Source organism: Ptychodera flava, chromosome 13 (genome assembly GCF_041260155.1).
Source record: "Ptychodera flava strain L36383 chromosome 13, AS_Pfla_20210202, whole genome shotgun sequence".
NCBI classification, from domain to species: Eukaryota; Metazoa; Hemichordata; class Enteropneusta; family Ptychoderidae; genus Ptychodera; species Ptychodera flava.
Window position 1 is genome coordinate 10,370,687 of NC_091940.1, and position 16,914 is coordinate 10,387,600.

Sequence of the window (16,914 nt, forward strand, 5' to 3'; positions counted from 1 at the left end):
GTGACATTATTGGACCTTATATACAGCAGTGCAAACTTAAGTAGATTGCTATTATTGACAAGGCACTATTCGAGAGAATGCTTCATTTGCATGCTTCTCAAAAGGGTAAGTTGATGAAATTGAATGATAAATGCTGCTTATTTCACATATGTTTACATAGTAGGTTTCACAGCGTGTTAGCACTGAACATAAACCATTTCATGGCAACTAGGTGATGTCTGAAAATTTTTAACCCGCAGAAATTTTAATAGAATATATTTTTATGTTGCGAGCTCAGTGTTATTTATGTTTCTAGGTATGTAATGGAGGTTTGTTCGAACAGCTGGTCAGATCATATACATTCAAAATTGGGTTGCTCTTTCTACATGTATTTGGTAAAGAGTCGAATGTGATATCAAGCATGATGATCGTTTGACCATATTATATACAGTGATTTTACTTTGGAAAACTGTTCTTGACTATTCTGTAGATCCGATGCCATTTGTACACACAAATCAGATTACAAGGCAACTAAATTCTTCCGTTTGCGGTATCTTTTAGAACGTCCCATGGTGGAGAAATGTATAGTGATAGATTGCAGAATGTAGGTGATATTATTTTCACAAAGTACGTCAAAATAGGGCTTGTAATACTGCAAAATGCTTTAACCTTTATACCATTGTAGTGTTACTTTGGTAGGCTGGAAAGAATCCATATGGCAGCAGTACAGAGGGCGTAAATTTCAAAACAACCGGAGGCGAACTTTTGATATATTATCTTATTTGTATACACGCCAAATTTCATATACCCCTATAAACTACACGACAGCTAAAATTACCATATACAGTTTAGGCATTTAGTCGAGGCACGTATCCAAGTCTGGATTTCGTGGAAGAGATGTTAGGGGTGTAGAAGCACTGGTGTAGTGACCATGTCAAGCACGTGTCTCGTCCTGAAAATCCTGGATATTTGAGCCTTTGAAGGGGAACGTCACCGCAGTGTTCAGTTTCACCTCCGAACTCTTGGCCATCACATGTACATTACACAAGGTATGTATTACTTACATATATGCCGCACTCAGATAGCTGACTGTTGAAAAAACAACCAGAATGATACTGTAACCGAAAGCTATGTCCGATAAAATATTACAACCCAAAATCCCAGTTCATAAAGTTAGATTTTACAATCTTAAATTATTTACATTGTCGTCAATTTCATGTACAATTAGTTTTGATCCATTGACAAACTGCAGTCCCTGTGAAGGAAGAATTGCAAAAATCCTTTTGCGTCAACGGGGCAAATAATAAACATCCGACTTCCAATAACCATATGGTGTGCACAGCCCAGTGACTGCATATCGTCTTCATCGTTATTTTGTAATATCCAACCTTTGCGGCCTCGTGAAACAATTATAGGGTAAAAATCTTGACGAAGTATGGTGCTTGCGTCATTTCTATCCAAGTCGCAAGTCGATTAATTATTTGTCTTAAAAAAACGAAAAAAACAGTTGACATCTCACAAAAACTATCAATATTCGGACAATTTGATGACCAAGTTACGAACGTAAGACTCGGACATTGACATCGCGCATCGCCCTTCGCGAAGCGGAGAGCGATACACCGCGTCAATGTTCTCCTGCATCCTTTGCGGTATTTTGTGAATAACCTAATAATATCTGGACATCAGGTTTTTCTAGTATCTTATCTCTGCGTAGAATAAATTGACGGTTGGTTCATGTAAGAAAAGTGTAGAGTAAAATGAAACAGGAAGAAAAGCTTGCAAGAAATTAAATTTATTTACTATGCCAGCTTTGTCCATAATGACAACTAATGATCATATCAATTGATTGTTTATTCTGTTACACTTGAAAGGGAAACATGCACCGAATGAAGAAATGACCTCGAACAATTATTTAAATGAACAATTAATATTTAATGAACCTTTAATTCAGTTGTTATGAGTCGATTTGGGGCCATGGATTCGACTAGTCTTACTAGACTATTTCAGTTGTCCAAGCCCAGATTTATTTTCACCTTAATACTTCCTTTTGTAACTTTTTTATTTGTATCTTTATCTATATCTTTATACAATAAATATATCTGTATGCAATTTATAATTATTAAAATGTTCAAATACCTGCAGCCTAAGCTTGCATTATTAAAATATGCGATACACAAGTGCATTTGAAATTAAGATGTCTTATCTTGCTCATCTATATGATGTCGCTACGGACGTATCTACCTTAAGATCTAATGCAAAATTAATGAGTACCATCCATTTTTACATGATAGTTTTAGCATTATGGCGACGAGTTGACAAGTAAGGTCGGCGAATATTTTGTTTTTTAATACTGGGATACCATCCCTGGAGCGACAACTATGTACTCATAGCAAAAGAGCAATGGTATTGCCCCCGGTGAAAGAACTGCCACTCCCCCTGCTCAACTATAGAAACGAATTCAAATGTAGACACGATTTATGTCAAGAAATCGATATGTACGTTATCGTCGTCAAATTAAATTGATATTTTTACTTAAATTTTGAACTTTTTTGGGTTCTTTATATTTGCCGTCGGATGCTAGCAATCTTTGAATTAAATGCTGACACATTCACACTAATCTTGATTGCATCGACATGGAATTTACATAATACCAAAGATATGGAGTGGAATCGGCATGCTGAACTAATAGCAAAGCGCTGACACTAATTAAAAAAAACCACACTTCTGTGTGCTTTCAATATCTGAATATGGTCATCATGCGCGCACAATTTATATGCAAATAAACTATGATCATTTCGGTTGACGCAGGTTATTAAAGTGTCGGCTGCAGGCACTCAGATCAATTACATCAGTTTAAACAAATTGCTGATGCATACACTTTTATCATAACAAACCACCAATCAAACCGGCAACACTAGTGAATGTTTATAGATATTTTTTGCCATAGGATATTTGTAGTTGGTGGACTTTTATGATCTGAGTTCATGGACAATGGTTTAGGCGTTAGAAAGGAACAGTCTGGCCAGAGAATATTCTTGCAACATGCCTCTGACAAGTAGTGTGTGTCGGTCGTTATCTGCAGTCGATTTTGGGAAAAAATTTGCGGACTATGACCTTAAGAAGGCGGCAAAAATCAGCACATTAACATTTTGGGTTCGTCTACTTACTGTACCACAAAACGATTTTTACAGTGTCTTGATTTTTGTGAAAATTTAAGGTAACACGGTAAAACAAGTAAAGAATGGAGAGCGTTTGTAACTATATTTTGGAATAATCGGAAAGCGGTGAAAGGAATAAATATCGTTATTTTATTTTTTACAACTTTATACTCTTTTCTAGTTTGCAAGGAAATTGTGACCGTATAATAAGCATATTTAATTTACCCCAAAACATAATGTTTAAAAGTAGTTCCACTTATGATATTGCTGGAGTTGTTTGATTTCGATTATAACGCAATTACTCTGTCATCAATTGAAGTGTTGCCAAAATACACAACGTGATAGACATCCTGTCGCTTCCGTTTCTGTACAATCGTGAATAAATTTCTCACTTTTAAGCCAAAAGTACTCAAATATCGATCATATGATTGATAAAAGTAATTTGCCAGAATTATTCTTATAATATTTTGAAAGTTTGAAGGATTAACAGCATAAAGTACCATGTAATTTCAGAGTTCGAGTGTCTTTGACGATGTATTACCTGTGTAATTATTTCTCCAAGATAAGATTAGCTCTCAACATCTCTAATTTACACAGTCATTCCTGAAGATTAAAGATTTCCCTTGCATTATTAATTTGATACAATCTTTGAAACAAAAAAATCTCATAATTACACACTCCATAATGTGTTACGTCAACGCGACGTTTAACATCATTACAGCTAATCCACTTTTTATAAACGGAAATCTGACAGCGGTGTAACATTTGATATCACATCATGACTTTGCCTGCGCATTTTTTGACGATGGAAGTTCAAGTACGGATATAAAAACGTCCTAATTAAGTTTACTTGTTAATATTTATACATTCACACTTTGTCGAGTCGCAAAAAGTCTGTATATGTCTGATTTCCCCATTGTTCGCTTTTGGCCGACCTTGCTGAATCTTTAATGTTTCCTAAAACATAATGAGTCATTAATATTTATCCCGTTTTCAATTAGAATTTTGATGTGTTGATAACCAATACCTCGGCGATTGCATTCGTCCAGTCCAATGAATCTCAACACATGGGAAAACTGATTGACTGAAGACCTATATTATTGTTTGCTACCTCGAATTAATAATTCCCCCTTGACTCTTTTTTGTATTTAATGTTCTTTTATTGTAGTCGTTTCAAATAATGAAGTTTTAAAATCTCTAGGAATTTGAAAGTAAAAATTCATTTCTAGTAAAATATTCTAGGTATGAATTTCTATCTATTTATGGGTCAAGAAGTTGGGGAATTTCACCCGATTTTTTTTCGATGTTTTCTGACAATACCCTTTCGTTTAGCAATGTTCAATTCAGTTGTTTGTATGTTGCTTACAAATGCTCTGAAAACTACAATTTAAGTAAAAGGACTTTTTTTCACATCTACATAAATATATGTACCGCTTTGCAGCCTCCTAAACTCTTGAAGTAACAGTATAGATATGACAGGGGATCTTATCTTCAATTTGTTACGCTTCAAATTATTGGTCCTCGGAAAGAAACGATTGTGGCTGCACTGGTGATACCTGCCACTAAGTTTATAAGGAGTAGGTTTTGAACAATCGTATTCTGGCGTAACCCAGCGGCAAGCCCGCTAGCAAATATTACTGATGAAGTATCTCTTCCAGTTCATCGCAATGAGATTGAGTATCGAACCACAGCATTATCGTGTCTTTTCCCAATAATTATGGCAATGTCTCTAAATATCTTTCCTCACTAACAAATGTAGTTAAGGCATTCGAACAATGCGAAGACACGATCTCAAAGCAGGAAACGTTGACAAATATCAACGTCCTAAAATTAGAAGACAACAAATAAAATTCCAACAAAAAACAAACAAAATTCAAATAATCGACACCTTTCCTTGTCATCACCGTAATCATGTTTTTTCAAAAGTACCTGATCCGTAAAATTGACCTTTGAATGATAAAGCTGTATGCTATGAGGAAGGAGGCAAAGGTTCGTGAAAGACCGCCTTATAGAATATTCTAATCATAGTTGACCTAACCGGATATTGCCATGATTAAAAAACGCTATTTCAGTTTCTCTCTGTGGTAACTGCATTAAATGAACTTTCAGTTCGCGAATTACAACATGTTCGCCAGTCAATCTTTCGTCAGGTTGCTGAAACGCCGACGGCATCACTCGTAATATATCATGCAACATTTGTACTGTTATTTTCGATACCGACCGAACCAGGTGTTCTTAACAGTCCCAGGGTGCAGCAATGTGTGAACTAAATAAACCATACCTATGAACACAGCTACGTCATTCGTTATTACAAATCCATCCATTCCTTCCATTCTTTGTACATTTCAATCAACTCGACTACTTGAGTTCAAATTTACATAAATACTGATTGATTTCAAATGTTGAAAAGGTTTTAATAATATACGAAATTGCATGACTGAGCACCATCGGCTAGACTCGTGATTCGGAACCGGCTGTGTCTAGGAATTCAATAGTTGTAGATTGTGACGTAGTTCAGAATCAGGCTCTTGTCTTGCCTTGTCTTTGGTGAGGAGAATTTGCAGACAGGCTGTACAGCTGAGGGATAGAACACCCTCATACTTCATAGAAATGTATCTATGATTAAATATATTTCGAGTAGTTTGACCAAACGAACAAGAAAATATATTGTTGTCAGAATACTGATGCTAGAAATGTTCGGTTCTCAGTTGACGGTTAACTTAATACTGAAATTTTGAGCATCATATGCCTTTTCTAACAATCAGGAATATTTTTGTTAATTAAATACGCTTTCAAAAAAAATTAAAATTAAAGGGATAGTCAGTCCATTCATGTTTTGAAAACCACGATGTTTGTAACTTGCTTTGTAAAGTTTACAGAGCGAGACAGAATTTTATGCATTGTTTGCTTCTCAGAAAATAGTGAGCGCGTAGTCCTGAAACAGAACCTCTCCACCCCTTGTATATTCTTCGCCTCTCCCTGCCCTGTTATCTTGACACAAATCGATCACGTGATGTGTAAATTTATGATATCTGATATTTTCCAGGTATGTGACTCAGATATAGTTAGCGCTGGCCTTGCTTATTGCCCTACCCAGTAAGCGTTGGCAAAGGCCCCGGCGTACACACTGCAGTCACAGTCACGGTCACATGTCACCGTTTCCAAGAGTAAACATCGATGAAATATATATGTGATCTGCATACTAATTTCATCCGTGTAACCAACGTCTGCTAACATACTTTCTACGTCATTCTCCACTACACAGGAGTTGGACCTTGGATTCGAAGCTTGAATGAGTAAAAAGGACACAGCGAGCAGTGTAAGTATACGAGATTCGTATAATCTATATTTTCCGAGAAGAACAGAGTCGTACGGTCCTCTAGGTAACGGAAAAACCTGACTTGTTGGCCACGCGCTATTGGTGCCATCCAGGAGCCTCAGGGCAAAATGATTGCATGAATGGTCCCCCAATGACAAATTATTGTATAATTTGGGAAAATCGACCTTCAACCAGCTTTAAATGTTAAGTGTGTAGTCACCTCTGAGTATGACTATAGCTCTTATAGCTGCAATGACCAAAAGCTCGAGGTAGGCAAAAAATACAAACAACGAAACAAGTTTGACAGATGATAAGTGTGCTCAATGTATTCCTATTTTTGCAACGCGGTCGCAGGAATATAAATCATAGCTCAGCCTTGAATAACTTATTTCCATTGTATTACTTACAAAATTTAGCATTGCATTAATAATGAACCATAAATAGAACATCGGTATTGACATACGAACCCATTATTTTACATTGCACTCGCTGGTTTCATGAGTCGGTTCAATGGCCTCATTTAGCGATACTGCGGGACTTATGATCGTAATAATTAAAAGTGTTAAATTACGCGTGGACATCGATTGGTGATTCCCGATCCCTCCACAACAATTACAGCAAAACTTGATGGCTAAAATAAATCGAGCGCAATGCAAACACGACAGTGCCAAAAGTATCTGCTGTTTTAAACGTTACGTAGCAACTGATCGATATCGGCGGGTGTTTTGCCCGTATGATACATCGACAGCCCAGATGCTTACATTTGCACTTTTTATGTTTGACCGCTTTATTTATTATAGTTAACCCGCTAAAGTAATGCTACACTCTTTAAGCAATAAGTTGCGACTTGAACAACCATAAAATTATGAATGGGAAATTCTTATGAGAGCTTGCTTCTCGTTTGTCGCCGTTCTCGGTAAATACATTTACCCTGTTAGCAGGTACAGTGATACATTGAAACATAGATACAGAAAGAAAATATGGACTGACATTTGTACATAAACACAGAGATATATCAACATGGCTAAATACACACATGAATAGGAGTACGCTATTTTATACATACATACATACATACATACATACATACATACATACATACATACATACATACATACATACATACATACATACATACATACATAAGAATTGGAATAATCAAACACCCTAAATTCGATTGACAGTAAAAATGAACGGATGAATGTTTTCTGTATCTACATGTACAACCCTAGAAAGAGGGACACTCAAGAACGAAGAAAATCAAAATCTACCTTGCCCTTTTTAGCACAGTCATAGAAAATCGGACTTCAAAATAAAACGTACGCATAATTATTGTACATGTACTCTTGAAGGTCAACGCGTCGTCTCAGCTTCTTTTAGAAAGGTCAGGTCACAATTTCTGCACATCATCCATTTTCCTAGGGTAGAGATCGCCTCGGGGACAGTTTTTTCGGACACTCAAATTTTTATTACTACACTTTTCTGTTCCGTTGCATCTTGACTCATTTTGGACCCATTTCGAGTAAATTTACCATGAAAATCAATATTTGATTTGTCCTTGTGGAATTATCACCGGGTATGGCGGGCGCGGCCATTTTGAATTCATGAATTCATTTTTTTTCTCGAATACGCAAATTTGCACGGTGAGTCGGGTGACCCCTGTTTCATTAATTATTACAAAGACTAACATTTAGACGTCGACGGTTCCTTTATGAATATCATGCTTGAGTGTAATTTAAAATTAAGTTTTATATTACCTTGAAGGTGAAAATTGGGTGACACTGCACAGTAGAGTGTGTGTTGTTTGATATTGTGCCCTGCTTTCAAATATTTTGCAAAACTCAAGTCGTCATCATCATCTGTAAGTATGGAACCGTTGTGTAGCACAACGTGAGGTTGTATTTTTGTGGTTACGCTATTTTAAGTGGACACAGACATTCGCTATTTCATCCCCTCCCCCCGAAATACAGTGAAATTTTAGGATTAGTTTGCATATGTAGTTGCTGAAAAATGTGCACACTCGATATAATATTTCTTTCGTTTCCTCCCAGAACTGATGTTTTGATTGGTCAGGAGATAAGTAGCGGCGTTTACTTGTCACTGTTTGCTGTAGAAGTAAAGCGCCCTCAGTTGCGGACGGCAGTTGAGACTTCGGCATCTTAACGCCAATTTTATTTACATTTCTGTAGGTACTCCAAGGGCAAGTTATTTGAAAAACAGTGTGTAAGTGAGCATTCTTGGCACAACAACGGTATTAATGTGACTGGGTTATACAACAACGGTATTAATGTGACTGGGTTATTCGACGCGCACGACGCGGGGTTTGCAGAGAAGCGCGTCCAACAAACAACCAGGTACCGTGTTTCAGCCGTTTTCGGATGTTATAGAGATGGATTGGACTATGGAAATGCAGAGCCTAAAAGTCCAACCGTTTCCGGGAGGAGAGACTCTGATGCGATCGAACAAAGGCCCGGAGAATCCGACTTTGGGGAGCTGTCCCAAACTGATCACGGAATTCGGAGAGTCGACGACCTGTCGCGTACTGCCACGCATTATCCTCGGTGAATCTCTATCGAAGAAACTAGTCTGGCTGGTTATTTTCCTGGCGGCAATCGGGATGTTTTCCTTCCAAGCGAGAGAGCTTATTGAACAGTTTCTGGATTATGACGTGATGATGAGCGTCGACATTGGAACGGCGGAAAAGCTGACATTTCCGTCCGTCACGATTTGCAACACGAACAAGCTTCGGCTCTCGGAAATCAGAAAGAGTCGGCACAGTGTACTAGCGAAAACGGACCCAGAACATCCTGACAGTATTCACCGGCATCTGTCGTATAAAAGTAAGTAACACTCTAGAATTTGAGAATTGCAATCATGAAAAAAGAAAGTTTACATGCACGTTACGAAAGAGAGAATTTTTATTGGGTTAGACGGTGTGTCGCGACTGTGTAGATACGCTGGTGGGATTCTTTAGGTTTTTTTTAAATTCAAGATTGATTCCTTTTGTCTCGTAATAACATGCTTACTTTTTGTACTTATTTGTTGTTGTTGTTTTTTATTTTAATGTATTTCAGTGATTCTAATATATCAATGTTTTGAAAGTTCTGTCTGATTTAACCATAATTGCGGATTAGAAGTGATTTTCACATTGCTCCGTTCAAACCAAGTATCTCACTTACTCGTGACTGTTACACAGTATGAAGTCATCAAGGAGATTCTAGAAGGTACCCGTAACAGTCTCTGATCCGTCTTTGCCAGTATGCGTTTAACAACCTAAATTACCCGCAACTCCTTTGAGATTTCAGACCCGTATCCATATAGGCTCGTATCAGGCATGTCAGTATACACAGCCATATAATGTTTAACGTAATATAATGTTCTGGTCAGGGGTTTTGAACTTGGCTATGTACGGACAGAGCTGCATAAAGCTTTGAAAAAAGGGCCTGTGACAGGGCCTGAAACGCCATGAAAATTGGAACTTCTAGCGATCCAAAAATGACAGTCTGTCATCTGACGGTACATAATGTTAAACATGCCAAACTTAGGGACCGTGTCGCACGTCTGGACTACACACAGACCAGCATAGTCTTATAAAGTAGGTTAATATTAAATTTAGGCCTAGTCTCCAGGCTGACCTGTTTTAGGTACTGTACTGTACTGTACTGTACTGTACTGTACTGTACTGTACTGTACTGTACTGCACTGCACTGTACTGTACTGTACTGTACTGTACTGTACTGTACTGTACTGTACTGTACTGTACTGTACTGTACTGTACTGCACTGTACTGTACTGCAGTGCACTGCAGTGCACTGCACTGCACTGCACTGCACTGCACTGTACTGTACTGTACTGTACTGTACTGCACTGTACAGAAATGTCTTCCAAGCGCTGTACACCAGTCCATGGTCTTTGCTGACACAGACCTATACCGCAGTTTTGTTGTACAGGCTGTTCTGTCCCTTGTATATTGGTGAAGTGTTTTCGCTTTTGTTGTAAACTCTTCCATTTTTACAAAGGGCACTGATTATAAATCACTGCTAGAGAACCAAAAGCAAAACGCCACAATTAATGCATGTTATGAATAACAGTTATAAATATTTAAGTAAGAAGAAATGATGAGTCAATTTTGCTCTACATGTAATCATGAAAGGTGTGTTTTGCATAAGTTTTTGTCACTTTATCGTAATTGTGATCATCAAATATTTGTTTGCGTAATCCTTAGTAAGGGTTGAGATAAATGACCTTAGTATAACTGATCTTCGAATGGTGCGAAAAAACGAGAACATTTTTAACTTTTCCTTCCGACTCGGATCGGAAATGATAAATATTGCAATACAATCTGCTAAAAACGCAAATGAAGTGCGTACCCAAACCAATAAACAAACAGGAGGCGATGAAAATGTTTCGTTAATGCAACCAAAAATAGTAAAACGTGTGATCTAATATTGTGCGAGACTCCGAGAGGCTTGTATATTAATGAGATTATACATCTGTATCGGATGTCCAATAGTAGTATTGCCATCGACGTCAGTAGTCATAATTTCATGGAGCTAAAATGTTGCCCGGCCATAATCGTGTTCGTGCCATATCACATATTAATTCACCAGAAAATAATTTAAACCAAAATTTACGTCATGTACATTAGTATAACGGAACATATTCCCTCAGACAATGTATTATGGTGAGGACAGTGACCGGAGGCCGGGCTTAGTCTTGTTCACGGCCCTTACCTCGAATTGAAAGGAAAGATAAAGAAGACTAAAATATTGCTGAACGACAAATCACTCAATTTTGTTGGTCAAATGTAATTTTAATGAGATTTTATTAATTTTTTTCATAGCTCATATTTACGTGTTAATGACGAGATTAGAGAATAGTACAATTTTTCGCGAAAGCGTACTTTGTATGATGATAAAAATTAGCTTTTGAGAGTTGAAGGTTGCTATCATATCTAGTTCAAGGATCATGAGGAAAATTGCATGACTGACAGAGCTGATGAAAAATAATGAATGCAACCCTGAAATTCGGTATTACAGGCATGTTACAGGTGCTATCACACAATCACGCACTGTAACAAGTATTGGCCTAAGCCTGTTGCAAGCATTTCATGTAACCTGTCGCTGGATTTTTGCCGTGTCACTATTGACCAACACTCGTATGAGAAGATTCATGGATAAAAGTCATTGACTTATGACTCATTATTCATAAATTACCGATGTCATTAAGCTAGGCGACATATTTAACACTTTTTGCCATTAAACAGTGGACGATTATTAGACAATGTCGGTAAAAAGTTGACAACCAGAAATGTTTGATATACATGGCATAAATAAATCATTTTAAATTGCAGAAGCCATTAAGCTAGGCGACGCATTTCACAAAATTTGCCCTTATACACTTGACAACAACTAGACAATTTCCGTGGAAGGTTGACTGTCAAAATTATTTTGAATATAGCACTGATAAAGTCACTCTTAAATTGCTGATGTCATTTACCTGGACGACTGATCTGACTTATTCATTGAGGCATATTGATGAAGTGAACTTTCTTGTTCACAAAGTAAGTCGCTCATACTAATTATAGTTGAAAGTTTTGAACTTTCCCGTTGTGCTGACAGCGGTTGCTTTTCTTTGATTCCGTCGTAAGTAAAAACGCAAAGTATTTTACTCTATCGATGAACACTACTTCCGCCTCTGTCAATTACTCTGTTTTGAATTAAGGTTACATTTGAACTTTACTAATACATGTGGTTGTCGAACGCATATTTGGAGCCACTGCAGAGGCAGCAAGAGTGATAAGGGGACCGTGTGACATATTTATACAAATGCAGAAATGCAAGGATCAGACGGAGTAAACAATTGAAAAGATCAAAGTTGAGAACAATGTATTCACAGATTTTTTTATTCCCTTCATGCTTCAGGTCCTTGCTTACCGGCGGACTACGCATGCGCAGATGGCCGACAATGTATTAAACAGCATTTACGTTGCGACGGGTACTTCCACTGTTGGGATGGATTCAGCGATGAAACTAACTGTACTTATCGTAAGTTTACTTTCATATTATTTTGGTCTGAGACATTTTCCATCTGCTTGTGACAGAACTTGAACCTTTTACTGTTAGCATCATATTGCTGCATGTATGTATATTAACAAAGAGAGTGTCGGATCAGCCCGCGAACAAAATGACTTGCAAAATATAGTATGCCATATTGCATATTGTATTTGCATGTTTTTGAAAGAAATATGTTCAGGCATGTTTGTGGACCACAGGGCGGAACGGACAGAAATTAAGTTCGAAAAAACGCATATACCATAGGTGAAATTTAAAAAGAAGTGACGTGCATATGCTGGCACTATCACATTATTCTTGTAACAAAACCAGTTGTGGTATAATTGATCATATCTGCGCTCACTCAATGGGGAGCTATGAAGTTTGTGATCGGATTTGAAATCTCTGAATCAGTTATATTTTACTCAAACATGCTTGAAGGAAGACCGAGGTAAAGGGTCACGAATCTGCTGTAGAGCTGAACATATTGTCTCGGTTCGAAATCTCGTGCGAATTATTTTCTTAAATACAGCCAATGAGGATTTATTTTAAAAGATGTTAAATTATATTTCATGGTCTTGCTTTTCATTAATGTAAAAATCTAAAACGTAATTTACTCATTGACTTAACTGAGACGATAACACTGAATTTTGAATTTCAAATGTGGGTGAATTTTGAACATATTTGTGCGCTTGTCCTTCTATTCTGAGTTATGTAACAGAATACTTGGACGTTTCATTTAGCAAAATGTAAGCATCTCTTCCATTAAAATTAATTTTACAATTCAAAACTTATGGTTAATAATTAAAAAAAATATGATTTTCAAATTCAAATTCACTTTTGAGATGTGTACTAGCTTGAAGATAAATCTGTCACTGATAACTGGCCTATCGGGACACCATTCAACTTCCACCCTAAATAATGAAACAAACAAACGGACGAGATTTCAATAGTATGACAAGCTGTTGTCAATAAAGTCATTTATGCAATACCCATCGCTTGTTTTGTACCTTTTCGATAGCACCATGTGGAGCGGGAGAATTTGATTGCGGGCAGGCTGGGTTCCAAGGCGTCTGCATCCCCGAAGATAAACGATGCGACGGTGTGCATGATTGTTTTGGAGGGAAAGACGAAGAGAATTGCCGTAAGTTGGTCGTGTAACAAGAATTTCACATTTGCTATCATACAGCAGCTGCTAAAGTGGATACATCTAGGGGAAACTTTGAGTTGACTGTCAAAGAGTGATTTTTCTGGCTATTTTTGAGATCGTCTCATCGCTTGCACCGCCGTTGCTTAGAAAATCGACGATTATGAACGCTACTGTAACAATTGATTCTCAACTAGAAGGTTACGAATAAAAATTCTCGCAAGATCGTTGGTAAGAATACAAAGTTTCTCATCGACGTTCACGAGAATTGTAAGAAAATCTCATAAAGTGCGAGAAAAGGTCACTTTCTTGATCTAGTCACACCATACTTCACAACAGTGACACTGCTTTGTGTACACTCAGTCCAGTATGAAAGAAAGTACACATAGTGCCACCTCATCAGTGGATTTCGAATTCACATATGCCAGTCCGCTACTCCCTTCTCTCTGCAGGCGTTCTTTGCTAGGCTCAATGTATCCCCAGAATAAAGAAGTTTTGACCTTATGGAAAACTCTCTCTACCATTTCATAGTTGTGGATTAAAATATCATATTTCCCTGTGCAATTTGTCATAGTGATTGTGACTGCTCTCAATTTCCGATCATCTCTACTGTGAACAAGTAAACAGTGCTCATACATACCGTGGATATTGTGATTTCCGTCTTTAAGTTTTTCAGTTGGTTCCTGGACAAGCTTTGGTCCGTCCAAACAATGAAATATCTGCAAAACAAACAAACAAAATAAAACAAACACAAAAACTCATAAAAACAAACTAACATAAACTGACAACGTACGAAAAAGCCTGATCTCCTTGCCCCATTTAAAGTATACATTTTCTGAAAGCCTAGATTGTAATAAACACCGATTTTAAGAGGTTATTCAAATTTGTCGTCATGTGATCCTTGTCGAAAAAATTAAAAGACAAAACAAAAACAAAACAAAAACAAACAAATCACAGCGTTTTACCTTCACTACAACAGACTCTTCTGTGCAGTTAGTTTTAGGTAGAATTCGCATGGGACCAGATATTCCGACTCTCGGATTTTTACAACACTGCTTTGGCCTAACACTCGTTGGGGGCGCATTTTGAAGCTTTTTGAGTAACTAAAAGTTTTTCCTTTTCATTTTTGTGAAAATCGAAAATTTAATCCCCCAAACTGTTAGCACAAGGATGGCGGCCATTTTGAATTTCAAATATTTAAGGTATAATTTATTTCTCAGCTTCATGCTTACGAGGACACAGCTGCGACTTAGGACTTCGCATTTCAGGATATAAGTGCGTACCGGATGACAATGTATGCGATCGATTCCCAGACTGCAGAGATGGGACAGACGAAGATAATTGCAATTTTTGTGAGTTCATTTACATATACACGATGTTTTGAGACCGTTTTGTCTGAAGGACACGGCGATGTGTGATAATGAATAAATGAATTTTCAAACTGAATCAATTGATATACTTGTGAGTAAAGCGAAATACATCAATATTCATCGAGCGTTCAATGCTGAAATTTCAAAGAATTTTAGACTGAAGTTGGATATAATCTTCATCTGATAACAGCATACAAATGATATAAAGGAAATAAACAATGGTGAGAGATACATGTACGCGAGATTGCAAGTACCATTTGCCCAAAATCAAAGGGTTCAACTTCAATCTTAAAACGGAATAAATGTAACTTTTAATGATATTTTAATTATTTATGCTCAATTAATTGTCGTTAAGATTAGTTTTGTTGAGAACGGACGTGTAATTAGCCTTTGAATTTACAGTGGAGCAATGCGTAAATACAAGATTGAGGGCGACGAGGGAGCCTTTGATATTGTACTCGCCTGGCTATCCATCTGATTATGCAAACGACGTAGCCTGTATGATAGATATCTCAACTATGGGAGAATCCTTCGATGTACCCTATGGATATTCTGAAGAGGAAGGCAATGACTGTCTCCTGATATCTTTCCTGGAGCTTGACCTTGAACCCAGCGAAAACTGTGAAAAGGATTTCATCCAGGTACAGTCTGTGAATATTATTCCTGATATTACAGTGATATTGCGACTTTAAATCACAAAAGACTATAATTTGGGATTTGGACTCCCTTAGCTTGGTAATTGACTCCCTCAACTTGATAATTGAAACGCGCTGTCGATGAACAATGCCAGGTAAAGGACAGGTCAGCGTGTTCACGTTTGTCTACTTTTGCCGCTGTGTCGAGTTTTGCCGAAGTTGTACCTACTCACCACTTAGTCATTTAAACCTTCATAAACCTCCCACTGTACATTAAAGGTATACAATCACCTGTAATCTAAATATGCCCATATATGGTCAAAGGGGCTTTCCTTGGTATTCAAAATGCACATGTGAGAGCGCTGTTTTTAAAAAGCGGCGACCCGCTTAAAATCTGTGATTGGTTAGATTTTCTCTTTCCATGGTAACTGTGGCAAAATTGAACAGGTGACAGACTGGTATACTTTTAACGGAATTGAAAAGGGCCGTCGTCGACCCAAGCTGATCGAGAAGATGCATTCACAGGTTGCCCAAGCTATACATCCCGCCCAGTGGTTGTCTTTGCTTTTCAAATGTGGGTCGTTCACTTTATTAGTCAGGCCCGTGATATTGTTTAATGATATTGACTAATTCAAGTGTAATCTGTGACACAGGCAGCTCAACTAAGTAACGCAGGAAAACAAGATTTCGATATTCGATTGAAAATTTGTACACAACACTTTTGTAGTTCACCTCATGAGAGACAGTTTGATCTTTGATTGATTCTTTGCCGTTAAACTGACCAGTATTCTACCTAAACTTGTGAACATTAAACGATAACAAAAGCAGAAATACTGTTTTATTTTTCTGCATAGTTTCGTATTCTTGGCTTAATGATGTGCCGTTTATTCACAATTCAAAAGATTCAAGACTCTAAAAATCCCAACATCACTGTGCGGTATTGTGGAAGCAGCCTACCACCTTCCTGGATATCATCCTCCAGTGACGTCATCATCAAATTCGTCAGCAACGGCGACGTCACCGGCAGAGGGTACCGTGTTCAATATTCGTCAACTACGTGTCCTTCAGCTAGCCACTGGTCTGTTTCTCCCTGGAGCGAGGTTGGTATAAATTTTAAGGCAAAGTAATATATATATATATATATATATATATATATATATATATATATATATATATATATATATATATATATATATATATATATATATATATATATATATATATATAATATATATATATATACGTATACTTGT

General features: G+C 37.3%; 1 protein-coding gene across 1 annotated transcript in view; it reads left to right on the plus strand.

Moving 5' to 3' along the window:
• The first annotated feature begins 820 nt into the window (after nucleotides 1-820).
• Nucleotides 821-16,914, plus strand: part of LOC139147371 (uncharacterized) — a 34,786-nt gene continuing 18,692 nt past the window's right edge. Inside the window, exons 1-8 of the mRNA XM_070718443.1 lie at nucleotides 821-1,028; nucleotides 6,403-6,456; nucleotides 8,646-9,296; nucleotides 12,381-12,503; nucleotides 13,531-13,653; nucleotides 14,877-15,008; nucleotides 15,429-15,667; nucleotides 16,564-16,761. Of these exons, the coding sequence (XP_070574544.1) occupies nucleotides 8,846-9,296; nucleotides 12,381-12,503; nucleotides 13,531-13,653; nucleotides 14,877-15,008; nucleotides 15,429-15,667; nucleotides 16,564-16,761 (1,266 nt within the window). The 5' untranslated portion in view covers nucleotides 821-1,028; nucleotides 6,403-6,456; nucleotides 8,646-8,845. The remainder of the gene's footprint in view (nucleotides 1,029-6,402; nucleotides 6,457-8,645; nucleotides 9,297-12,380; nucleotides 12,504-13,530; nucleotides 13,654-14,876; nucleotides 15,009-15,428; nucleotides 15,668-16,563; nucleotides 16,762-16,914) is intronic.